The 27,038-nt window shown below is 38.4% G+C and overlaps 1 protein-coding gene across 1 annotated transcript in view; it reads left to right on the top strand.

Annotated features, from left to right (window-relative positions):
- PUDP (pseudouridine 5'-phosphatase) overlaps positions 1-26,688 on the top strand; it is a 64,853-nt gene extending 38,165 nt beyond the window's left edge. Inside the window, exon 4 of the mRNA XM_071747734.1 lies at positions 26,305-26,688. Within this exon, the coding sequence (XP_071603835.1) occupies positions 26,305-26,481 (177 nt within the window). The 3' untranslated portion in view covers positions 26,482-26,688. The remainder of the gene's footprint in view (positions 1-26,304) is intronic.
- The last annotated feature ends 350 nt before the right edge of the window (positions 26,689-27,038 follow it).

The following is a 27,038-nucleotide window of genomic DNA, read 5'->3' as shown; positions in this document are numbered from 1 at the left end:
GGTAGAAGGCTGAATTTGGACCTTTTTTTTGGAAGCCACTTGACTTCCATGCCTGTACTGATGTATTGCAGTTCATTAATTAATCCAGATTAGGCAGTTGATGGTTTAGAGCTAAAGAAGAACTTCCTGTGTTGTCTGATTTATTGGTGGCCAGGCAGTTAGTACACTGATTGGAAGGTCTGGGATATTTGAGTGTTTCTGGTGTGTGGTTTCGTGCTGGGTTCTTTTGGAGAAAATTTCCTCACTGCTACTCCTTCAGACTCCCCTATCTACAAGGTTGTGCTCTCTCAGTGTTCTTGTTAGCCTCACATTCTGTTCTGCACAGTGCCAAGCTTCCAAAGAGTGCAGAGAAGACTCTCCCTTGGTAGCACTCTGGTGGGGGTGGTGCTCCCCAGAAAGTGGTGGGACTTCTGAGCAACATGTTCAGTGCCATGAGAGCTTGACACTGCTGCTTCTGTGTACACACTGCTTGCTTATGTTGGCAGTAAAAGCAGAGTAAAGGCAGATTTTACTGGTACTGTAGATGGGGTGATTGGGAGGTGAATGAAGTATGTCACATAATTTCTGTGTACCCAGATGAGTTTATTTGTTTGACGCAGGCATGCCCTTAAACGTTGGGAGTGTATAGCAAGAGAAATCTGGAAGGGTACATCTGTTGGTAGAGAACAGGACATTTCCACTTGTCTGCCTTCTAGTCAAGATGAGGTGCAAATTCAGTAGGGACTTACCTTTCTAAATTTGTAGGTTTTTGAGAACCAAGGTTTTTCTTTCATGCGTGCAATTGAAATTGCCCAGCCTTAAGAACTTGTCAATCCGGTACTTTTGTTTTCTTTTTAAAGCAGTTCAGAAGACAGAGTTGTCCTTATATTGTCTACTACGTGGAATACTTCCTCGGAAAATTGGGATAAACAGCTTTTTGAGCACTCTTTGACCTGAGGAATTCAGTCTTCCAGTTTCTGGATTTGTTTGGGGATTGTCCACACAGTATATTACCACACAGTATACCAGCTATTTGGTCCGGAAGGTTCTTTACTAGAACTTTTTCTTAAGTTTGTAAAACCTTTTCTTGCTCTGCAGTGAAGGAGTAAAGCACTTTGGCAGAAAAGAAAGCCCTTTGTTTTCAAGCTAACCCTTAGATATTAAAGAGGTGGGAGTGGCTGGACTTAGATTCTGAGCAATAGCCATTTCTTTTAAATAGTCTGTTCATGCCCAGTCTTGTACTGGAATGTCACAGGTCCAGATGCACTACTAGCACTACACTATCCATCCAGTCACGCTTTTCATGAACTATAACTGCCACACTTAGAGTTTGGTTGTGTTCAATAAAATCTCTCATGGCCAGATTAATGAATAGTGTAATTTATTGAAGCAACAGTGCACCAGCTCTTTGGATTGCTGGTAATAAAATCACTGTCAGCAAAGTGTGTGCAAATACCTAGGTTATGAGTAATATAGCCTGGCCAAAAATGCATAAAGAAAGTGACTCTATAGAGATTTACACTATTTCCCAGGGAGACACTTGGTACAGTCGAGTGTTCATTCCAGTGTGGGGGAAGAGAGGCCCAGCCCATCGACTGGTCCCAGAGGTCAGGGGTATGGGGTCATCCCTGCAATGGTATCTTCCCCTCATTGGCTACTTTTATACTGTTTACCCCAGAGGTGGAGCTTGAGTGACCCTAGTCACACATAACCTTTGCCATGGTTGGTACAAAGTTCTCTTGCTTCACCTTTGAAGGTGTTGACTGCAGAAAATCCAGAACACAAGCTCAATGTGGGGTGGTTTCACCTTAGAGATGAGTCGCTTTTGGGCACGGAGGTATGTTTTGCTATTATAAGGAGATTATAATGAGCAAAGGTTACTTAAAGGACAAGATTTTGTCAAAATGTGGCTGGTTGTTGGCTCAGGGTATCAAAAACGCAGCTGGTTGGTCCCATATTACTTTCAGACACCATTGTTTCCACAGACCATGGGTTCAGTGTTTCCACTTTGCTCCACCTTCCATGGAATTTCTCTGGGAGTTAGCACACATAAGTTCCAACATCTGGAGTTGCTATGGTATGAACCTGTTCATTCTACCTGCTTCAATGCTATACTGTTCCTTAAAATACAAATATGATTTTGAATTTATAAGTCACCTCTAGGAACTGTTGCAATTATTCCATATGTAGTCTTACTGAATACTTATTTCTAGATGCAAGTTATAATTTGAGTATTTAATGTGCATTGCTGACCTAACTGCTACTAAGAGCTCTGCAAAATAATAAACAGCGTAACTTTTTTAATGTTTCCCTCCACTCCCCCTGCTGGAGAAACTCGTGATTTAACATACACAAGAAATTTAAAGGAATAAATTATTAATAAATTATACCTTTAAATTGCCTATTGGCCATTGCCTAATTTGCCTACTAGGCAATTTAAAGTAAGTAGGTATTGAACCATCTAGATTTATGTGTTAAGACCTTCATCTTGAAATACCGCTAGAAGGTTACACCTTGGCACGCAAAGATCCCAGCACTCTGGCAAAATGCACTTTTTATATGATGCTGCTGGACAGTCTGTTGGCTGAATCCTGCACCATCCTCAGCCTCTAATTAAGCCTCAAGCGTGTAGCCCTTTATTTGTATCTCCCAGGCTGGATTATGAAGTGTGTGATTATAAGGCTCATCTTCCAGCTTAAGTGCTGTGGGCATGGCTGTAGAGAGGACAAAGTGGGATGTTTCATCACATCTTACAATCCAGGACTTCAGAAGAGCTGCTCTGCATGTGCACCTTTTTCCTAAATTAATATTAGGACACAATTTTAAATTTACAAGACAATTAAATGAAGGAGACAGTTATAGTTGTTTTGTTTTGTTTACAGTCATCTTGCCCTCAGTTCACATGGTTTGATTTCTTCTCTCTCTTCTCCTGAGGCACCCCTCCCATGCTGGCAGTCTTTGTTACATATTTGTGAAAGAAAAATGAGATGTTGCATGGCTTGAAAATAATTTAGCTCTTAAGTGTTCCAGACTTTGCCCTTGTCACTGCAGTGCATGTTTATTTATGGATGCATTTGTCTTATGGAGATGAAAAAAAGTCATTGAAAATGCATGCAAAAAATAGCCTGGTCAAGGTTTGCTTTCACTTAATGTATCTGATTGGAAGAGGAAAGAAGCATTGTAACTGGTTCTTTGAGGTACACTACTTGAGGGATGGGGAGACAGGACTTTTTTTTCTTTGTACTTTTCTTGATGCTGTATCAAGGAGCTTCTAAGGGACTTGATAAAATGTGATGAAGAATAATAAATTATGTTCTGCAGCCTCCTTTGCTTCTATGTGAGGCGAGTGTGTAAACACAAAAAAGACTGATATACCTCCAAATTCTAAAAGTATTATATTCAGATTAGCAGGTCACTGGAGATGCATTTCTAATTGTTTTAGGGAACTCATTATGGATATTATCACATGTTAATTATGCATGCTAAGTAGTAAAAAAGAGGAGGGAAAATCCTTCTTTTATGATAAATTGCTCGCTGTGTTATCTCTTCTTTCTCTCAAGACCTTGAGCATTTTTTTAGAGATGCCAAACAGAGCAGTCATTGAATAATTAGATTTTAATTAACAAGAATTTCCACAAAAAATATTTTAATGTCTTTAAGGTATAGCGAGTGATAATAAATACTCTTTTAAAAAGACCCAGTGCACTGATCCTTTGTATCTTGTTACCTTTGTAATTATCCCAGAAATTGTAACAGTTCTTTTCAACAGTTTCAGAACAAAGAACGAAGACTGAAACAAGGAATTGTGTGGTTAACAGTATTTTTTCATTGTTTTTTTGTAAATTGTTGTCATGAGGAGACCTCTGGAGACCTTTGAAAGACTCAGGTCAACTATGTTTTTTTTATGCACTAAGGCTTTGAGGGGGAGACTTACTGCCATTGTAGGTAATTTTTGTTGTATGGTAATGAATTTGTAAGAGTCTGTTTTTGGCAGACTTGCAGATAACCTACATAGAGGACCATCAATTAACTGACAAATTATTTATAGTGTAAACAGGACAAAGCATTTTGTCCATGCTGATTGCTGTATCACAAAATAAGTGCACTTACAAGGTGATTACAAAGTATACTCCATGGAGTGATGTTTGAGAATTTTTTTTTATTATTATAGTGACAGACCGGTGGTATAAAAAGACCTTGTAGCACCCACAAGAGCTGAAGAAGCGACAGCTTTATCTGATAAAAAGGATGCTTAACATTTCCATTCCAGTATCTCTTTATCTTAGAATAATAACATGATTCAAAGCCAAGAAGGAAACAGTTCAAGTTAAGCTTTAATAAGACCAAAGTGATTTTGCTTTAGAGCACAAAACAATTCCAGGCAGTGGTAGAAATGCTTTCTTCTTATTGCATAAAAAAAGCATTCCTTTTTTGTCTAGATAGCAATGAATATAGGAAAAGCTGTTCGTGCTCAAATTCATTGTCCAGCTTACTTGTTACCATCTCTGATGACAGCTAGTAGCAGAGGCTTAGTAATCCCCCTTTTACTATAGAGGGTTCATTTATCCACTTAAATTCTGTTACTCCCAAATGAAACAATTGAGGGCTTTTTTTAAACAAAAATAAAAAAATATTTAAAAACTTCTTTAGTAACCCTTTCACAGTATTTGTTTTAGTTCTCAATGTTGATGGCTACCTGGAACAACAATTCTGTAGATCTTTTGTGTATATTCTGAATATCTTACCTTTTAAGTGCTTTGAACTCCAGCTTTTTTGTTTGTTACAAGTGAGGAAGATACGAAGTAATTGACATTACATTTCAGTAATTAACATTATTGCATCCTACAGCTTCAGACTGGAGAGTGGAAATATTAGAGTTTGCAGCCTGTTGTCTGAGCTTCAGAGCTATTCCAGACTTGAAATATTACTGATTCAAAAAAGTGCTATGAGCAAAAAACATAATAGTGTGTAACTTATCTTGCTGCTTTCCACTTTCAATAATGCAGCTGTCCTAACAGAATACCAATGGAACCTTTTATTCTACAAAAAATTATCATTTCTCTTAGGTAGAATGCATTTCAGTTTTAAGATTAGCTGTGATGCATCCTTTGCATACTGCTTTCACTTGTGAGCTTCTCAGGCAGAAAATTTTCAATGAGATTTTTTTTTTCTTAAACTTCAGCAAAAAGGGCTTGCAATTATTTTAATATTCTCCTCAGAAGATAATATTTTCTAATTATAGTAATACCTAGTACAGTAGTCATATGATAGCTTCCACAAGGAGTTTATTGCGTAGAGCAAGTGTTTGAAGTTTGGGAAGCTGGCAGTCTTGCAGTCAAGTGCTCTAGGAATCAGGAATAAGGCTATGATTCTACCATACTGTGACCATTCTGAGACCTGGGAATGCTCCCGGGTTTCCTGATGTTTTTTGTGCTATGGCTGCTCTGTGGATGGAGGCACTGTGGACATCATATTTATATTTAAGTACACATTAAACCCTGAGAGGAAAAAAGCCTGAAACCCATGTACACTGGATGGCAGTCATGGAGCCTGCTCTGGAAAACTCTTAACTATGAAATAAATATAAACTATGAAATATATATAAACTATGAAATATGTATATAAACATCTAAGACTAAACAAAATATAGATGTAGCTATAGATTGGCATTTGTTTAATAAATGTTGTGATTTTTCTAGTGTACAGGGTTCTAAGTTCCTACTTTACATAACAAGGAAGTCCCTCAATTTTCCTCAATATTATTGTCGAGAGAGGTAATTTCTGATAGAATGAAGAAGTCAATCAGCTAGCTCTGCATTAGCTTTCAGCTGTGTTTTCTGCTACCCTGGTCCAACAAGGAGCAAAAGTCATTTAAGCAAGACAATTTTCAGCCAGTAGCTCAGCAGTAAGAAGAGGAGGAAGCAAAGAATGTACCAATGATTCTTGAAAGAGTGTGTTTTTAAGGTACTTCTGAAGAAGGGTGAAAAGTGTAAGTATGAAGATTGTACAAAGCACAGAGGTCAGCATGATATAAGACATAGAGCTGAAAGTGGGAGAAAGAGATAAAGAAGGCAATTAAGTGAAAGGATAGAAGATGTCTAGGGAGTAGAAGGAAATAAAAGCAAGACACAGTAATTGTGGGCAAGATAATATAGAGCCTTGAAGGTGAAAATGAAAACCTGAATTTGTGACTGCATTAAGTAATCTATATAGCTTCATTATAAATTATGAAGACTTCATAGTGTCTAGTAGCCCATTTCTCCTTAAAACTTTCCCAAACATTTTTTAGGGAGTGTAGATGCAGAGTCAGGGAACAGTAGATAAGTCAATGATGTATATACTGCAATATTAGAAGCATTTACTTTTTTGAGGCTAAGCATTCTGTCTCAGGAGGATTTGTAGATGATGTGACAGAGCTAACATTGCAGCAAAACTCTTCAAACATTTAGGATGCTATATATCTACATTTAAAGTCTCATGCAGATAATGGAAAGAGTCAGCTGTAAATGTGTGCTCTGGCATGTCTCAGAAAGTAAAGAGGTTTTCTTTAGAAACACTGATGTCTTTTCGTGTTCTGTTTTGGATTAACTAGTAATTCTGAGGCATTTGGACAATTCATTACTGTCCCTTTCTCCTGTCGCTTGGTTTTTCTTCTTATTGTCCTAATCAGTTGAAGAGCAAGTATACATGAAAGATGATGGTTGAGTAGACTGGTAGAAGACTTATACTGGTATCTTATTATTTACAGATCTTCTTTATAGCTGTGGTGTCAGTACGTGACAGCCTTAAATTTCTTTAAGATCATCAATATTCAGTGAAATAGCTTTCTTATTTTCTGATGGTTTTGGGAACTGAATTTAATAATATGAAGTTAATGAAGAATGAATAAAATGTTTCATATGCCAATTATTCAGAAAAGGCCTTCAGTGTAGTTTCTGTCAGCAATTTTGAAGTGTAGCCATTCTTTGGAGGAACAATACAGTCTCACCAGTTTTCACACAATTTTTTAAAATCTGTGAATTGAGTTCTTAGATTCTCTGAGTTGAGTATGTGATCTGACTTTGTGTAAGGTGATTACTAGTAAGAGCTGCAGGCTCAATGTCAGTTCAAGGATGAAGAAATCCATCACAGAATGCTGTATTTTAATAAAAGGATTTCAGTTACTCTACAGTATAAAGACATAATAATGCTTGTGACATGCTGTGCTGTATTGCTTTAGGATCAGACTGAACATTGGAATAACAGCAGCATCGAGAAGAAAGAAAAAATGGGACGTCTGATTTGAGCATCTCTTTTTCTCCTATTGATTTCTAAATTTAGCACAGTGTATGGTATGCCAGACCCTAGCTATAAAGACCTGTGAAAGAAACCAGTTGTATTCCTGGTTGTGCATGTTAGAAATCAAGCAGCATGCAATGCATAAACTTGCATAGAATTGGATGTATCGTAAGGCAAATCCTCACGGGACAGTTAGGGTGTGTGGTACAAGCTTCTCTGCACACCCACAAAGGAACTCAAGAGAGGCAACAGCAGGTGGGGGATGCCTCCTGCCCATCCCCTCCCAGGCCCAGCACAGGAGCAATCAGCCCATCACAGGCTCATCTTCACAAGGCCATGGGAGCACAGAGTGCTGAAGGCAGATGGGGGCCCAAATTAAGGACTTGGAGGGAGTCCAGTCCCGTCCAGGCCCTGCCAGAGCTGTCTCAGGAGAGCCATCAAAAGGCAGCATCCAGACATGAGGCTCATAAATCAAAGCCGAATCAGAGCCAGATCCCATTTTGGATTGAGGGGAAATGCTGCCTGGAACATGGCACACAGGATAGCATGCAAAGAAAGAGAATTTTGGCCCTCCTGAAGTCTTCTCTGGGCTGAACAAGGCAAGCTCTCTTTCAGCATTGCCTTGCAGGCAAGTTGCTACAAACCCAACCATCTTAATGGCCTTCTCTGCTGGACTTCCTGAAGTTTATAACTGTCCTTTTATTTTCTCCTTTCCTAATTTTAAATTGCTAATGAACTTTTCAAACATAATCCTTGCATATTTGAGAATTATGATACAAATTAGTAACAGTTTCATAGACAAGTTTCCTCTCAGTGGATACTGTTAGCTTAAGTTATGAGCCAGATAGCCTCCAACAAGTATTTAGATTTCTTGGAGCTGTTGTTTTGTTCTGTGTTTAAAGATGTGAAGAGCATATAGAAAACTGACACTGCTTTTAGCTATAACTCATGGCTAGGAAGTGCATAACACAAAATTGAGCAGTTTTATTTCCCCTTCCCCTCTCATCCATGTTGCTCAAATGTGGGGAATGCTCTACATCATCTCCTGGATTTACTGTAGAAGTCTGTTTTAATTTCTCATTTTTTATGCTTTTTATATTTTTCTATAAATAAGTTAGTGAATACTTCTTTCTTTTTCACTTAGAATTTCCTTCTTTACCATGCTTTCCTTCTTACTTCAAAGAGAAGAAAAGGGACACATTGTTTTAAGGAGAATGTGGATTTTCTGTTTACAGAGCAATAAATGTTCTAAAATGAACTGCAATTGTCTATGTTGTAAAATTGCTTTTGTTTGACAGGTTAATAAATCTCAGTCAAAGGTCTGAATGGCCAGAGATATTAAAAGCTTGTGTTGCCTGACAAAAACAAACCAACCAACCACCTTTTTGCATTTCTTTATAAGTACAGCAAAGGGATCAGTGCTATTCTGTTCATTTGATTTGCAAATGCCTTTATTTGTGGGCCTTCTTCACAATTGGGGTTTTTTTTTGTTTATTTTTTCTGGTTGTTTGGGTTTTTGGGGACAGCAAAAAAAAATCACCTTAATTGACAAAAAGTTTAAAATGCCATGGTCTTTCAACAAGTACACATTTGTGGTGCAAACAGTGCAGTACCAAACCTTCTGTTGACTTCATTAGCTTTAGCTTATGAATTTTAAAGAATTTAAATCTATTTTTAAACCTACACCTACATTGATCTTGTGGCTTCATCTGTTTTGTCACTTTCATGCACAGACATGCAAGATATTTATTATTTATTCCGACTGCAACAGCAGTTGGCCAGGATATCTTCTATTAAAAGGTTTGGGGAGCAGTATTGTAAAATTATTTAGGGCTTTGCTATTGATGTCACAATAAACTTAAAAAATGGAAAAAATATTTGTTAGTTGTTTAGAAACAGATTTTTAGTAGAATGCAGAAGGACACTGAAACAAATTAAAACAAAAATCTGTCAATTTTTCCTGTATGCATTCTTCAGATTCAGCAACGGTTTCTGGGGTGGAAGAAATTGGAGAAAAGAAGTTGTACCCAGGAAACTGGGTTTAAATATAAGTGGTAAACTGTACTGTTTCAGATACATAATTCAGTCATGTTGGAGATACTGTAGTATGTATCAGCAGTGTCACATGGAGGTGTGGGCTTATTTTGCTTAATCAATTTATTAGTGCCCTTCCAAAACATGTTTCATTCTGTCCTCATGGTACTTTTATATTGAATAGTTTAGTTCCTGCCAAATCCTCATCATTCTAGGGGATTGGTCCAATCCTGATAGAATATCATGGAAGTCATCTTTTTCTCCCCAGCAATTCCTGAAATACTATACTTCACATTTCACTGCATTTGATGTTAGCTTTATAAATGCATGCAGTTCTAAATACAAGGTTATATCTGTATAGATATATATAGATACATATTTTAAACTATATATCTTGCTGATCAGAATAAAGGTCTATTAAAGTAAAATATATAGATATGTGCAGTGAGGATTCCTCCAGCAGATTTAGGCTCTCGGCCTTCCCTAGATCCCAGTCTGCCCAGTTGTTGACACCTGGAGGCATAAGCCCCAAGGCCACAGCCCCACTCTTAGCCCTCCACTCCCCTTCTCCACCCCTTCCCCTTCATCCCACCATCCCACCCAGTGGAAGACTTAGAAATGGCCCATCTGGTGGTTCTGAATCCTTGTACTCACCCCCACTGCCTCCCTCAGAGAGTCTCATCCACACTCAGGTGTGTCTCTTAGGCACCCTCAGATGCCACCTACAGATGCCATTCTACAGCAGCTGGCCAGGGATATCTGTGCCTACCCTCTCCCTCCAAGTGCCACCTGTGCTCTTGCCTGGCCCCCAGGCCACTTCACCTGCTGGTCAGCAAGTCCAGTGCACCCTTCAGTAGTGCTTGCACACTCACTTGAACACCCACCCTTGCTGCTGGTGCTGCATTCTGGGCACACGCTGAGACCTCCACACACATGTGCATGCACAATGGTGAGTCCTTGCCCTGGAAGACCATCAGAAATGAAGTTTAATTAGAGGAGACAGGACAGTCTGTGTATATGGACTGATGGTCCCTGCTCACACCACCCCAGACCCTTCTGTCCCTATTCCCACAGGGTGCCCCGACTTGTGAAGCCTCTGTTGTTCATGCATTCAGATGGGTCCAGCCCTGCCCTGAGGGTCCTGTGGCACCAGGAGTAGCTGGAACCAGGCTTCACTGGCCTCTAAGGGCTACTGGAGCTGCCTCTGCCCCTGGGTCTCCTGCTCCATCGGGCAGCACAAGGATGAGCTGCTAATAGGCTACTGGGGTGCCCCTGGGAGCAGCTGAGCAGGGTGCAATTCAGGCTCCCCCATCTGCCCTTGTTGCTCCTGCTGTGCTGCTTCCTATATGTAAGGACAAATACTTCCATCACATAAACTATCACGTGTGTCTGTATGCATATATATATTTCTAGATAGGAAAATGTTCACCCTCTCTGTAGAACCTTACTTGCCAATTCTTAAGTGCTAATGCTCCACAGATGCTATTTGGGTTTGTTAATAATGTGACGTTTCATAACCACACACAATTTAGAAGAAAAGGTTCATATTCATTAAAAGCCATCTACCTAAGCTGTGTCTCTTTTCTTCGAGGAGGATACTTAGGAAGCAGAGCAAAAGCTCGCAAAGCAGAGAAAAACATTTTTAGTTGATAGGGAAGTAGGAGAACACGTGGGAGTGAAGAACCTTGTCTGGCAGCCTGCAGCACTGTCAGTGCTGAGCACAAGAACAGCTGATTGAGAAAAGCATTTGGAATATCATGAGCAACATTTTTGCTCTCCCATCTAGAGATAAGGTGCTGGTAGTCTGAAGAAGCTCAAAATCACAGTTTTCACTTGGTTTTGTAAGTTTTTCTTCCTCTTTCTTTTGCTAATAATGTTAAAACTTTACTTGGTTGAGATTGTAGTCAATAGTAGTTCTAGATCAAATGTTTCTTACTGGATTTAACCCTTTAACTCTTGATACTCTGTAGAACTCCTTGTTGAATCACTAATTTACTTGTCAATGAGGAGACTGTTCTCTATGGCTTTGAAAGTATTAGTGTTTTATCTGCAGATACGTGATCAATGGTGAAAATGGAAGTTTTTGTGTCTTTTCTCACATTGTTTTCCTTGCTAAGATTAGAACTTACAAACCTTTGAAGAATACAAAGCAGATGTGTTTAGTTACACCTTTGAGACCTGCAAACCCGACCATATACCCTCAGGTCAATCTTCATGTTAAGATAAGAAATTTCAGTCCTCAATCTTTAGAAAGATTTGCCATCTGATTTATAAATTTTCTCTATTTAATAATGAATTTTAATCTGTATCTCACTAGGAGATGAGATCAGTTAGCAAAGTTTAAAAATATAACAGAAAAAATTGTGACTTCTAATCAGAAAAAAGAGAGATAAAATTACTTGGGTTATTTCCTGTATCATGAACCATAGAATCATGGTGTTTGAGACTATCTGTTGCTTCTTCACCTGACCACCTGTCCTCCTTTTTTAAATTATTTGTTTGGTTTGGGGGTTTTTTTGGCAGCTACAGCAGAACATATCTCTCAGTGGATTGTGTGGCAGTGATACTTTGTCACCTTGAAATACCTCCTGCAATTTGATTTCCCCAGGGAATACTTATATACTGTCTGGGAGGTGAAGCTTCCAAATTATCAGCAAAATGCTCCTCATAGCACTCAACTTCCAGTCAATTTATCCAGATTCTTGGCAGTACCTGTGGTGGTGCCTATTTCTGAACTGATTGTGTTGCTGCACTAGAGGTGTTTTCTTTCAGGTCATGTATTATGATGGTTACAGCAACTTAGGTTTTTTCTCAAAACATGTCAGGAGCCCATTAACTCTCATTCAGGTGGCTGTGAGTACAAACATATGTAGAAAAGTCATTTTGCCTTTGACTTAACTGTGAAGTACTGTTTTTATGTGAGGAGACACTCCCTAATGGAGTGTTTTTTATGCTTATCGTAGATTCTTTAATGGTCACTTATCAATATGTTTCGTCTGGGTTTTTTTTCACATTTGTCATTCAAACCTTTAAATTTAGAAGTTCCATTACAGTGCCATCTGTCTCTGCACCAGTGAGTGTGTCTTCAAACTTCTTAACAGGAAAGAAAAGATATTTGACTCCATACTCTGAGGTATGGAAGTATGGAAGAAAAATAACTATGGTGGCTGGAGGACACCAAGTTGTGCCATTGCAGCTAAGGCAGCTGATGAGGAGAACTATTGACAGGGGACTGAGGGAGGTGATCCTCCCCCCTCTGCTCATCAGTGGCGAGGCCATACCTGAAGTACAGTGTTTGGTTCTGGGCTCCTCAGTGCAGAGTCATATGGAGCTACTGGAGGAAGTCCAAAGAAGGACCACAAAGCTACTTAAGAGACTGGAGCATCTCATAAGAGGAAGGGCTCTGAGAGCTGAGACTGTTCAGCTTGGAGAAGAGAAGGCTCAGATGGGATATCATCAGTGTGTATATAAATACCAGAAGCCAGGGTGTAAAGGAGATGGAGCCAGGCTCTTCAGTGGTGCCCATTGACAGCACCAGCAGTAGTGGACGCAAACTGAAAGACAGGAGATGCTGTCTGAACATCAGGAAATGCTCTTCTATTGTCAGGATGACCCAGCACTGTTGCAGGTTGCCCAGAGAGGTGGTGGAGTCTGCCTCCTTGTAGATACTCAACCAGTGTCTGGACATGGTCCTGGGCAGCTGGCTGTAGGTGGCCCTGCTTCAGCTAGAGGATGGACCAGGTGACCTCTGGAGGTCCTTTCCAGTCTCAGTCATCCTGTGATTTTGTGAGACCATGTGATATTTCTGTAGTATTTGCTTACTTTCTGTGTGTGTATGCATATTGTGTGGGGTCATCTGCAGTCTGTAGCACAGTAGCACAGTAACACTGCAGTGAGTATTAAAGTAACAATTCCAACAGTCACAGAGAAACAGACCCCCAGAGAAATCAACCCCCATCCATTTTCCAAAGGCTCCCCCAAACTGATGAAGGTCAGAAAGTGCAGGATGCTTCAGATTGGTGGATTCATTAGGTAAGTTGTAATTCTTACTTCTTTATATATGATAATTATTGTTTTGGATGAGCAAACAATATGCTTTCACTTAAGCATATGGCCTGTTGCAGTGTTTTGAGGACTTTGTCCATAAGAGGTCAATTTACAGGCAGATGAGTGGTAGCTCTCCTTTCAAACTAGTTTGCCATCTGTCAGCTATATACCCTGTTGACATCTGGACGTTATTTCTGATTGAAATATACAGATTAGAGGTTTCTTTAAATAAAAATTATATTATGAAAAAGCTGATTAGAACTCAGATAATGATAAACTTTGAAGAACTATGTACCCAAAAGAAGTTACTTGTGGCATAAGTTATGACAAGTGCAATCAGTAATGTCTAATACCATGGCTAGTATTTCCAGACTAATGTAAGTGTTAAGCCAGCATCATGGCTGTGTTAGTTGTAATCAAATATATATTAAACTGAATAAGCCTTAGGCCACAGAGGAAGAGACTGTATAGAGACTGAATTTATACACCATGAATTTATACACATGCATACATATGCAGAGTTAAATAAGCATGTTTTCCTATTTTTGTTTATTGTTTAATCTAAAATCAGAGTTGTCAGAGTTGGAAGGGATCTCTAGGAATCATCTAGTTCAGCTCTTCCACTAAAATAGAGCACATTATCCAGAACTGCATCTAGGTGGGTTTTAAATATCTCCAGAGAAGGGGACTCTACAAGGGGACCTCCCTGGTCAGCCTGTTCCTGTCCCTTGTCACCCTCTATCACGGTTTAACACTGGCCCGGCAATTAAACCGAGTAACAGACGCTCTCTATTAATCTCTCTCCTCCCTGATAAAGAAAGGAGAGAGAATAAGGGAGAGAGACTTATGGGTTGGAAACTAAACTACACAACTTTAATGAAACAGTAATGATAAATAGGAAAAATTACTAAATATATACAAATATTCAGGAAAATGGATACCACATTCCTCTCCCCTTTCCCCCAGTAGCTCTCACGTCACCACTGAGGCTACAGGGCAGCCCTGGGAAAGTCCAGGCTGGACTCCTGGAGTCGGCAGCAGTCAGGAACTGGAGGCAGGAACACACAGATCCATGGGCTGGCACAGATCAGGAGCACAGGCAGGCAAACGGACGGAATCCTTCCAGGATGCCGGGTGAAGGAAGGGAAGCAGGAAAGGCAGGAAGGGCAGGCAGCCAGAAGCTGGAAGCAGGAAATCTGGCTTGGCCCTCGTGATGCCTCAAATTTATACTGAGGATGACATATATGGGATGGAATACTCTGTTTGGTCAGTTCTGGCATCTATCTTGTCCGTTCCTCCCCAAAGGAGGGTGGCAGGTGGGACCTCTTTATCCTCCTGGAGGGTAAAATGTTTTCCTCAGAGCTGAGCAGTGTCCTTGGCTCTGCACACCAGTCTCTAGCAGTAACTATAAACATCAAGTGTTATCAGTCCTAGAAGCACACCCTGTCTGAGAAACTTGCTGTTAATTTCAGAAGTGCAACTACTTACAAGAGACTTAGCTAAAAGCAAAAGTACAAGACAGAAGATCACCTTTATCCTGGCCCAAACCAGGACACCCTCATAGTAAAGAAGTTTTTTCTCATATTCATATCAAACTTCCTATGTTCCAGCTTGTGCCTGTTGCTCCTTGTCCTGTCACTGGGAACTACTGAGAAGGGTCTGGCTCAATCTTCTTTGCACCCACCCCTTAGCTACTTGTAGACACTGACAAGATCTCCCCTCAGCCTTCTCTTCTCCAGGCTAAATAAAGAGTCGCAGCTCTCTCAGACTTACCTCATAAGGGAGATGCTCCAATCCCCAGTCAGCTTTGTGGTGCTCCACTGGACTCTCTCCAGTAGTTCCCTGTCTCTCTTGAACTGGGGAGCCCAGAACTGGATGCAGTATTCCAGCTGTGGCCTCACCAGGACAGAGTAGAGGGGGAGGATGCCCAACCTTGACCTACTGCTGGCCACACTCTTTATGCAGCCTAGGATTCCATTGGCCTTCCTGGCAACAAGGGCACACGGCTGGCTAATGGGTAATGTGATATCTATCAGGATCCTTCTCCTCAGAACTATTTTTCAGCAGGTCCACCCTAATTCTTCCTCCCCATGTTCAGGACCCTACACTTGCCCTTGCTGAAGCTCATTGGGTTCTTCTCTGCCCAGCTCTCCAGCCTGTCCAGGTCACACTGGATGGCAGCACAGCCCTATGGAGTGCCAGCCACATCTCCCAGTTTTATATCATCAGTGAACTTGCTGAGGATACACTCTGTCCCCTCATTGATGAATATGTTGAACAAGACTGGATCAAGTGTTGACCCCTGGGGGACACTGCTGGTTACAGGACTAAAAATGTTCACTTACATCTTCCTCTCACTGAAAATGACCTGTTATTCTGCATGCTTGAGTCAATATAAAAACTGATAGCCTCTGGGTTAGGCTACTAGTAGCATTCTCGAACTGGCGTAATTGAAAAATAGGCACAGCTTGATAACTGTGGGACATCAATACATTTTAAAATAAAATTGTTTCTATGCAGTATTTTAGATAGCTAGATGATATTAATAGGGGAATTTGCACAGAAGTGTTTTGAAATACATTGCAACAGGAAAGTAAGACTTAAATAACTTTCTAGATGTGAATCCATTTCAAGAGTGTATTAATGTTCTTATAGAAATATTTGAGCTTGGAGTCTACAGTAGAAAGAAATTTTTCAGAGTAGTGGACTGTGTGAATGGTTGATTTACATAAAGCTGCTTAGATATTAACTGGATTTCCATCTTACATTTTTCATAGCTTGAAGTGCCTGGATAATTATTATTTCCCTGAAATAAACAAAGCAAGCTAGTAACAACAAGCTAGAGATTAATGTGAGATTACTTTTCTAATCAACTGTTCAATAAATTTTGCTATTTTTCTTTTTTTTTAGCTTTCCTCTTAATACCTTTTTTTAACCAATAATAGTGGTATTGATCTAGTAAATCTTGTTTAACTTAATCCGTCATTGAGGTTTAGTCATCTACTCTCCATTGAATTAGTTATTTCTCTTAAATAATTTTAAAGGGTTGCACTATGTGTAGAAATATTGTATTTATTATTAGTTCTGTTACTTTTGGAGTAGATATCATGATCTTTAGAAATACTATAGTTAGCACACAGAAATGCTTTCTCAGGTAGAGAAAATGTTGTAAGAAATTTTGATTTCTGAGCTCTTTTTACCTGTACAACCAAAGCAGCTTTGACGACTAAGAGGCTGAGAAATCATCTTTTGAAATCATGAGGGCAAATAGATCCTATTATCAATGTAATGAGGCATTTGATTTCAGATGTGATATTTTTATATTGTTATGGCAAAAAAAAAAAAAAAATTGGAGTTGCAACATTCATAACCATAATCCCATGCCCACAGTTGGGCTTGTGTTGGAAGAGCAGATTCTGCAAAGCTTTGCACAGACATTTTGGGATTTTACACATACAGTCTGCTTTAGGCAAATGCAAGGCATGCCAGGAATAAAGCTGTAGTTTGAAGAGACAACCCCCTCTTGAGTCTTCCTGCTTGCTCCCAGCTGTTATGTGGTTGTGCTCCGGTTTATGAGCCTAATAGGGGAATAGTTTTATTTGAGGGTACAGAGCTGATTCACAGAGCCCACAGACACAGTGCCCATGGCTAGGAGACAGATTGGAATCATACAGGAAATTAAAGAAAGAAGAATAACCTTTCTTTGGAAGCAAACCATTAGTTTGGCTCAACTGCATTTGAAACTACCTCCTAGGAACAGGTTAAGGGGCTGATTAAGAGAAAGGTGTTTATACTGTTCACATTTGCTTTTATCTTAAACGTGTACATGGAATTTAATCCCAACGGTATATTATGGAAATACAGTAAATAGGAGTGTAAATTATCCTTGCATACATGTTACAGACTAATTTTATAACAATTATTAATAGTAATTGCTATTTTACAAGTTCATATTTTAGTGGAAATAGTACTTTCAGTATCAGTGAGTTAAAAAGAAAACACTCAGTAATTCTGTTTTAGCAAACATCCCCCAAAATGACCCAGGGCCAAACCATTGAACAACTGTGTTTCAACATATGAAGCTTTACAAGTTTCTGTTTCTTTATTATGCTAGCTTCTTTCCTTTTTCAAAATAGTGTATTTCAGATTCTGATAGTTCTTACTGGTGTTGATTATCTTAGGTTTATTCCTCTTCTTTATCTCTTCTGTTTCTTTAACCCTCTTATAAGGTGTTAGTCTTTCCAAGATACTGCATTTTTAAAAGATTTTAGAAGTTGTTCTTGGTTTTGGTGTGTACTGGTGTAAAACCTGCTTTAAATTTTTTTTGGTGTGAAACCCATGCTATTAAGTTGTTCTTACAAGCAATGTCATAAGAAGTATTGATTTGGGGTTTTTTCTTCTAAAGTTATAAGAAGGTGTTCACCTAAATACTACAAATTAGAACTTAATATTTTTCCAGCTTAGTTTTGCACTCATTGTCCACCTTCCTCTTAGAAAATCTATATTGAGAACAGAGAGCTGCCATTTTTAATATACGTATTTGTTTCCTGTAGCTGAAATATGTAAATTTAATAAGAATTTTATTAGTGCTTTATTTGTTTTACTTAAAGGTGCAAGTTTACAGCTATGTACTTGGAGCTTTTTGCTAGTAATCTTATGTTCTATAAAAGATAACTTTAAGGTATTTGAAGTTTGAAAGAAAAGCCCTTTTCCTTCTGGTCATGAAGAGTTAAAGTGTACACAGTTACATCTCACCAAGTTAATCCAGAGCAGTGACACTGAACTGTAAGGTTCCATGAGAAGCTTGTACTGAATAGAAAAAAAAAGACCTCTTCCATTACTTTTTTTCACTCCTCTTAAAAACTGGTTTAAAGGTAAATGCCTTTTCTCACCCTTTCTTTCTTTACTAAAGGAATTAGCAAATTATGTCTGAACCATATGTGGGTTGTTATTAACACTTCTGTCAAAGATTATAAAATAATTAAGATGATTAGATCAGATTTAAGTACATTTTGATATGCAGACTTCTCTTTCTGTATGGGAAAATAACACTTGCCAATGAGACATTATAGAACCAAAAGAAACTATTGCCAAAAATTATGGTACTAGAAAAAAATTGGATTGCTCTGTCAAGATCATCTGCCTTCTGCAGCACCTGCTGGGTTGCTTATTGGCAAGTGGTGATGTGCAGTTACACAAAATAGGCCAAGTACCTGCCTGCTGTGCTACACTGCAACCTTTGTAGACTGTTCCCTGTGGCAGACAGGATGTTGCATTTATTTAGGAAATATTTTTGAAACCTACTTCAAGTTTCAGTCTGAGACTTCAAATTTGTATTCATCAAAACAGCTCCTCCTTTGGGTGTACCTGCTTTGTATCTCTGATGTGCTTACTCAGGAGATGGAGCCAGCCTCTTCTCTGAGGTGCAGAGTGATCATTCAGTAGGCAACAGGCACAAGCTGGAATGCACTTTCCTGCTAGATGTTCAAAAAACACTTTAACTGCAGGGGTGGTGAAATATGGGAACAGGTTGCCCAGGAGGTTTGTGTAATCTGCATCCTTGAAGATACTCCAGGTCTGGCTGGACATGCATTGAGTAGGAAAGTTTGTTAATTACCTGTAGTAATCAAGAGCTCTGCATGCAAGGTGCACTTACTGGAATGTGTTGTGTGTTGAACATCAAGAAACTCAGTGGTTTGATGTGTTCTTACTGGTAAGGGTACTTCTGTGTGGATGGGAAGGCAGCACAAATTAACTATTTTATTGCACAAAATTCCTTTTTAGGCCACTTTCAGAGGTAAGTGGCATAAAACCCCAGCATTTTACGCAGTCTGAGTAGGCTCAGTAGAGAGCATCTTGGGCATTTGCCTTGTGTTCTCCGTCAAAGAACAATACCCTACTATGGCTAATCCAAGCTGCAGTTGATTGAGTTAGATTTCTGCTGCTGGGATAATTGGACACTGTTTCAGAAACGCCTGGGAATTTCTTGAGGCCTGTAACACAAGTTGCCATACAAAGTTCCCAGTGTGCTGTCCTCTAAACACACAGTCCTCTGTGAAAAGAGTGCTCCAGCCATCCGGAATGATCAGAGTAACCCCGCATGTAAATGTGACCTTCTCCCTGCCTCACAGAGCCGCTGTGTCTGGCTCCAGCTGTCACTCACAGAAGCACTTTCTTTCACTTGATTGAGTCTTGAAAACAAGCAAGAAACTTGAAATTTCTCCTCCTCCTTCCCCATCCAAGCCATTTCACTCTTTCTAGCCCACCAGAAGGTAACATCCCGTGAGCTGGTTTGTGAGAGAGTAGCTGCTGGTGTAAGCTAAAATGTAAAGTGGCATTTATGCAAGAAGTGGTGTAATTATTTGCAGGTGTAGAACACTTCCTTTGTTTACACTTTTTTTTTAAAAATTATGCTTCTGATTTTTTGTTTTTAGTTTAAAAGTCTTCTGATACTTGATACTTGTGGTGGTCTGCAACATACTGCTAGTAGTGAATTAATAAAAATCTGAATTTAAAAGTGTATGTACATACAATTTCCAAATAGTTCTTAATATGAATAATTGAATCATAAAGCATGGTGGGTGGTAGTATTCTGGTACTCTGATGCTTAATTCATTTCTTTATAAGTTTCCATCTTGTTTGTTAGTTTGCTACAGCATTTTAAAATATGTTGGCTTACTCCTAATTTTCCTTAATAAAACTAACTTGTGGAGCTGTAAGCTACATGACTTTCCCAAACAGCAAATTTAATATGATTTTTATCCTTGAATAGTCTACTTGACATATGTCTTTAACATTAAAAAAACAAGTGTAATTTATTGTTGTTAGTGCTAATTTTCCTGACTATCTCTGTAAATAGTCCAAGTCCAAAAATATTAATTAATATTAAGTTATTAAGTTATTAATTGTTATTAATTAAGTTATTTCATTGGGAGTTTTTTGTTTATTCTTCAGAGACTTAACACAGTTGGAGGCCAAATACTGCAGCTGCTTAAAATGCATTTATTCAATAATGTTTAAGTAACTCTGGTGGTAAATGGGTCACCCAGAAATACATTTTTCATTTTTCCCTAGATACTTCGTGTATCAAAGCATAGGAAAAAAGAATACACTGGTTAACAAAAAATCAGCCCAGCATCTGTGTTATTACTGTGAAGTTGCTGGTGTTTCCTTTTCTTTTTGTGAATTCCCGATGCTTCCCACAAATGATAAACAGAAAGGCTGGAGGGTTGAGCGAGGAGAAATTTGATGAAATAGAAGGGCAAGTGTAAGGTCTTACATCTGGGAAACAATCCCATGTACCAGTATAGGTTGGGGACTGAGCTGCTAGAGGGCATGGTAGAGAAAAGGAACCTGGGGGTATCACCATGAGCCAACAATGTGCCCTTGTGGCCAAGAAGGCCAATGGCATCCTGGGGTGCATTATAAGGGGTGTGGTTAGTAGGTTGAGAGAGGTTCTCCTACCCCTCTACTCTGCCCTGGTGGGGCTGCATTTGGGATATTGTGTCCAGTTCTGGGCCCCTCGGTTCCAGAAGGACTGGGAACTGCTTGAAAGAGTCCAGCACAGAGCTACAAAGATGATTGAGGGAGTGGAAAATTTCCCTTAGGAGGGAAGGCTGTGGGAACTGGGTCTTTTTAGCTTGGAGGAGACTGAGGGGTGACCTCTTTAATGTTTATAAATATGTAAAGGGCAAGTGCCAGGAGGATGGAGCCAGGCTCATCTCAATGATGTGCAGTGATAGGACAAGGGGCAATGGGTGCAAGCTGGAACATAGGAGGATCTGTGTAAACATAAGGAAAAGATTTTTCATTGTGGGGGTGACAGAACACTGGAACAGTCTGCCCAGTGAGGTGGTGGAATTTCCTTCTCTGGAAACATTCAAAACCTGCCTGGATGTGTTCCTGTGTGACCTGCACTGGTTGATCCTGCTCTGACGGGGCAGGTGGACTCAATCTTTCGGGGTCCCTTCCAGCCCCTAACATTCTATTGTTCTTTAATCTCATCATTTCATAAGGGATGTGGGTAGGTCTGAGTGGTATTCTGAATTATAGTATGGTTCTTGAAAATTCTTGGGTTACTCACTATAGTAACAGTAGTCAGTAATGAAATGATTTTGAAAATCTGAAAAAAGAGTCAGTAAGGAGAAAGACATAGATTCTTTAACAAATCAAAAACCACAAATTCAGTAGTAGTATCTTTCAGACTGATAAATTATTTCTTTGTTATGTCTTAATTTTGAATTATGACCACAGAACATAAGCTAGTTTTTCACAATGAAAAAAGTAAAACTACTTTTGTAAGTGGACAGTCAACAAGTTACCTGTAGAAATGACTCCTGACCACCTTCTGGTTCACAGAGATGAACAACACCATTCTGAAATCATCATGATCTGGTTGTACTCACTTGATTTCATACTGTGGCCTGTTTTGGGGCTCACTTTTTATGCCTGTTGAAATCATTGGGTATTTTTTTTTTGTAATATGATGAAATTTGAATTAGACCTTAAATCACAGAATTATAGAACTTTCAGGGTTGGAAGGGACCATCTAGTTCCAATCTGCCTTCCATGGGCAAGGACACCTCCCACTAGATCAGGTTGCTCAAAGCCTCATCCAGCCTGGCCTTAAAAACTTCCAGGGATGGAGCTTCCAGTGTCTTACCACCCTCATGGCAAAGAACTTTTTTCTAATGTGTAATTTAAATTTACCAACCTCTAGTTTTAATCTGTTCCCCCTCGTCCTATCACTACCCAAGATCCTGAAGACTCCCTCACCAGCTTTCTTGTAGGCCCCTTTAAGATACTGGAATGCTTATAGGTGACTGCATTGTGCATGTATATGTAAATTAATAAGGTTATCAAATGTTTTCAGAGTGGAAGTGTTACAGGTAACACATCTTGCTTTTGACCAGTTTGTTTGATCATGAAGGAGTCTAGTCAATAATGAATAAAGAGTTTACTTACACAAATATTATATGCAATCTATAAGAAGTCCAAACATAATGTATCACATTGAGATACTAAATGGTTCTGTGTCATTTAATACAGAAAAATACAATTATCTTCTACTAAACTCCCAGAAGTCTTACCGGCCCTTTTGAACCTGTGATTTTAAGGCTCAAAATTCCACTGTTTTCCCTTTTTTGCTTGTATTCTGCAGGAGGGAAGAATAAAATTAATTATTTTTCTTTATCTTTTTACCCACTTTTTCCCCATATGGTCTTTTTTTTTTTTTTGCATGGTGAGGAATTCATTCTGTAGGTAGTTCCTACTAGACAGGGTCGTTTAACTTAGTTATGTATCGGACACAATAGGTTTTTTAAGTATATTTTGTCCAGTGTTGGCTTCAGTTTGAACAGACCACAAGGTAAATGTTACAGTGATGGATGACAGAAAAAAAAAACAAAAAACCAAACCAAACCAAACCAAACCACAAAAAACGTGAAGTTCAATATTTTCTCATTAATTCAATAGCAGTTGTTTCCTTTGGAGTATATGGGGAATGCAATGTAAAAATAATATTTAAAGAAAATGTTTCAGAAAGAAAAAGAATACTCAGTTGTTTTTCTTCTCACTCTTTATCAAAGGGAATTAAATACTTGATACTCTTCCCAGTAAAATTAGTACAAAGGAAAAATGCTAAAATGTGTTGTTTAGTTCCAATGTCTGCAAATGTTCTCACTGAGATTAAGGTTCAAACCAGACCAGACCATAACCAGAAAATGGAAGATTTTTCTAATACAATATGAAAAAATTTGGGGCTATATTCACCCATTTTTAAGACAATGAAAATCATTATTTCTTTATAGAACAGTATATGGTAATGTTTAATTTGTAAATACATTCTATTTGTTAATACTACACCATCTTTAGTCTCATCTTTCTCTCTGTTTTAGAACTGCTACAGTAGTGCTGTGTGTTGTCAAGGATGTCTGTTCAGTAAGCTCTGCCTGTGCATATTCATATCTTCATATGCTTTCCAAATCTTAACTTCAAATCTGTCCTTCCAGACTTCTTAGTTAACACAAGATTCAGAAATCTTAGTAACACTTACAGGTAGCACTCTTAGGCCTTTGGCATGTACAGCTGGCTCTTTCCAACTTGTATAGTGTAAATGTCTGGATGGAATATTTATATAACTAACTGTCTGTTCTTATATTCTTAAACTTTATGTAGGAAGATGAGGTAATGAGTGATTTTATTATTTCTTCCTTAAGTTAAGTGATTGATTTGTTTTCTAGATTCACATTCTTTTCCTAGATTCACATAAATTAATTTGTTTTACTACTTTACTTTTTTAAGGATCTAGTTCATTCCAAAGTGAAAACTGTCCTGTATTAGTATGACCTTTTGAGCAATCTCAAAAGCAGGCGTATTGATCAGTGACACAAGTTTCAGAAATAATGCAGAGAAGCAGCCAGAATTTCATCTGAAGTCTTTATAAACCTCATCTGTCTCTCTCAGTTGGAGTGATGCTGATGTTGCAATACTTATGCGAAATGGGGAAGAACTTGGCTGCTTTCATATCTCTAAATTTAGTATGTGGGTGGGCCAGGATGGTGAACAGTTTATAACATCTCAGTGAGGCAGTTAATAAATCCATTTTGTGTAGGAATCTCTGTAAACCTTTTGTCCATTAAAAATGCTGCTGTGCTGTTGACAATAAGTGTCAGTAGCAAGAAAGACTGGGGGAAGAGCTAGTACACTTATTTCCTGTAACACTAAAGCCACTGTAATTATGGGTCATTTGCCTGGCTTCTTTGGTAATTAAGAGTTTTAATTGCTTCTAGTTCCAGGGAATTAGTTAAGCTTTTCATTATGCATATTGCCTTCCATAATCATCAGCTCTGCTCATACAGGAAGCTTAGTGACATCATGGAAGTCAATTAGGTCTTTCAAGGAAGAGCAGTGAAGTATATTTTTTAATATGGGCTGGTTCAGACAAGGTTTCTGAAAGGCTGTGATAATGCTGTTCTGTGCAACATTTAAGCTTACTCTTCAAAAGGCAAAGCCTGTCAGGGTTTCATTTACTGTCCTCAGAGTGCTTAGGGTCACAAACTGAGGTATTGTTAAGAACAAAAGCTAAAGGCAGAACCTACACTTTAGATCCAATAGCAATTGTGCCAAGCTTTGCAGGATCAGCTGGTTACATGTTTATAGTTAGTAATAGTAATAATGATCCACATTTGAAAATATTACATTTTTTAAACTGGAATTCAGTGACTACATAAAGGAAATTAGCACAAAGCAAGAATGGTGCAATTCCAGTGACTTAATAAAAGCAGTTAATTTTTACTCTATTATATGCAAGGTAGAAAGCATCTCTTGCTTTCTCCTGGCAGACTCCGAGTGATTGCTGACATGTTTACAGCTAAGAATCAGTATTTTTAAAATTAACATTTTTAAAAAGCCAGAAACAAAGGGTTTGTTTTCCACAATCTGTGATAAGTAGATTGGCCTAAATAGGGCAGACATTTAATACAATTTGCAAAAATGTTTTCTTTGCACATAATAAAGTTTTCGCAGGTTGCATCTTGGTTCTCTTAGAGCACAGCGGTAAGAGACAAATCTTGTGCATCCCTGCATCTTCCCTGGGGAAACAGTTGTGTGCTAGAGAACCTGAAAGACACAGTATGCTGTTGAATGTTCTCCTAGTGTGTCATATCTGCATCCAGTCAAAAATTAAAGTTTAGCAAATCATTACTCTAATCCCATTCACTATTGCCAGTCTATAGTGATGTGAAAAAAAAGGATAAGAAAATCCATTCTGAGTATGTAGGAAGGGATTTGGTACATCGATAATGACTGTAGGGAAAGGCTTAATGCATGAGAGAGATATTTGTGATAAGGCAGATGTGCACTTTTGGAGGGTGTGAAGAAAATTGCACTAATCATCCCAACATCTGTATTGAATTACTGAAATTACTGGTGGCAGTAATTTTGCTATTATTAGTAGTAGCAGTGCTAATAATATTGCTAATAAATGTCATCTGAATTGCAGGAGTTTAAGAAACCACTTGTCTGTGTAGGTCAGAATTTTTTGATTATTGGATTCCAAGGGTTGCTTTGGGTTGTCCATGACCAAAAATTCAAACTCAAGACTGGATAATATCAGGAAGAGATGGATCAATATATACATTTGTCAATGAACTCCAGAAGCATTATCTTGTGATATATAAAAGTTCAGACTAGATTTTTTTTAAAATTTATTTTTATTTAGTATTCTGGTGTTAAATTACAAAATTAACTTCAATAATGTATTGAGTGTTTTCAACAACGTGGCTTCCACACTGTGATCTTGAATGATTGTGACTATTGTAAGACATGGAATTTTTACAAACTAAATTGTCTGTTCTCTAAAAGTAACCTTCCAACATAATTGCTGATTTTCTTTCTCACCATTGCTATGAAGGAATTAAGCAAACAGAGCATGAATTTAACAGCACTCTTCTGACAAGTGACCTCTTGTTTCCTCTCCACTCATTCAAAGTCCCCATATTGACCTAGGTAGTGTAGTCTTTGTCCTCTTGTGTATTTAGTAAATACTACATCTGTAACTGAAAGCACTGCTTTTGCCATTTTACAGGTTGTAAAGTTGGTCCTGAAGGGTTAAATTGCCTGCTTAGGAAGGTATTTAAGCACTTGCTTAACTTTAAGCTTGTGCTTAAATCCATTCCTATAAAACAAATCACTTAGGAACATCTGGATAACCATTTGTTAGGATTTAAGTATCCATGTTGATGGTTTTTTTGACTTGAAATGTGTTTAAGGTTAATTACCATGCAGATGTTCAAATTGAGAGGTTTGCCCTTGTTCTAATTAGAGATGTCAAAGCCAGGAACAGAATTTAGCTTTGCAACTAAGTTTTATGTGGGATCATTCTCTTTTTTTTATATATATATTACAAGTTATTATTCCTTAATTATTCTTTAATTAATTTTTTCCTCTCACCATCTTGTTTCTTAGTGTCTTGTGTTTGAAGATTCACCACTTGGAGTTAAAGGAGCACTGGCAGCAGGAATGCAAGTGGTTATGATTCCAGATGAAAAATTAAATCCAGATCTTAAAAAAGAGGCAACACTACTGCTGAAGTCCATGGAGGATTTCAAACCAGAACTGTTTGGTTTACCAGCATATGATTAATGTCTATGAACATGCACTTGACTAGAGAGCAGGAAAGTAGAATGAAATTTTGTTATGGTTTATGATTCTTTTCCATCTTTTCCTCAAAATCAAAGCACAAAAATCCTTTTATCACTAAGTGTTGCACACAGTACCTTTGAAAGCTGACTGGAATGTTTATGATTTGTCCTTGTGATAAATGCTAAATTAAAGCATCTTTTCATCTTACGAAGTGAATTTAGCCTTGTTCTCTGCACATCATGTTTTCCGGGAATATTATGAAACTATTTAGACAATTTATTGTAATTGCATTGGAAGCTTCTTGCTCTGTTTCCACTTGAATGATGTACTGTGTAGATCTTAAGCAGAAATCTGTTCTGAATTGGCTTTTATCCCATTACATTGTTTTTGATACAATTATCGCTATCAACATGTTTATCCATTTCCTCATCCTGTACTTCCCCATCTATTCTCCTTTGTATCATGTTTTTGGAGTGGGTTTTTTTGCAGTTGTTTTCAGGGGCTGTGTTGTACTTCTTATTGGGACTTTTAATTTTGTTTTCTTCTTGGGATTTGAA

This window comes from Heliangelus exortis, chromosome 1 (assembly GCF_036169615.1).
Source record: "Heliangelus exortis chromosome 1, bHelExo1.hap1, whole genome shotgun sequence".
NCBI lineage: Eukaryota > Metazoa > Chordata > Aves > Apodiformes > Trochilidae > Heliangelus > Heliangelus exortis.
This window is presented reverse-complemented; position numbering and strand designations above follow the sequence as displayed.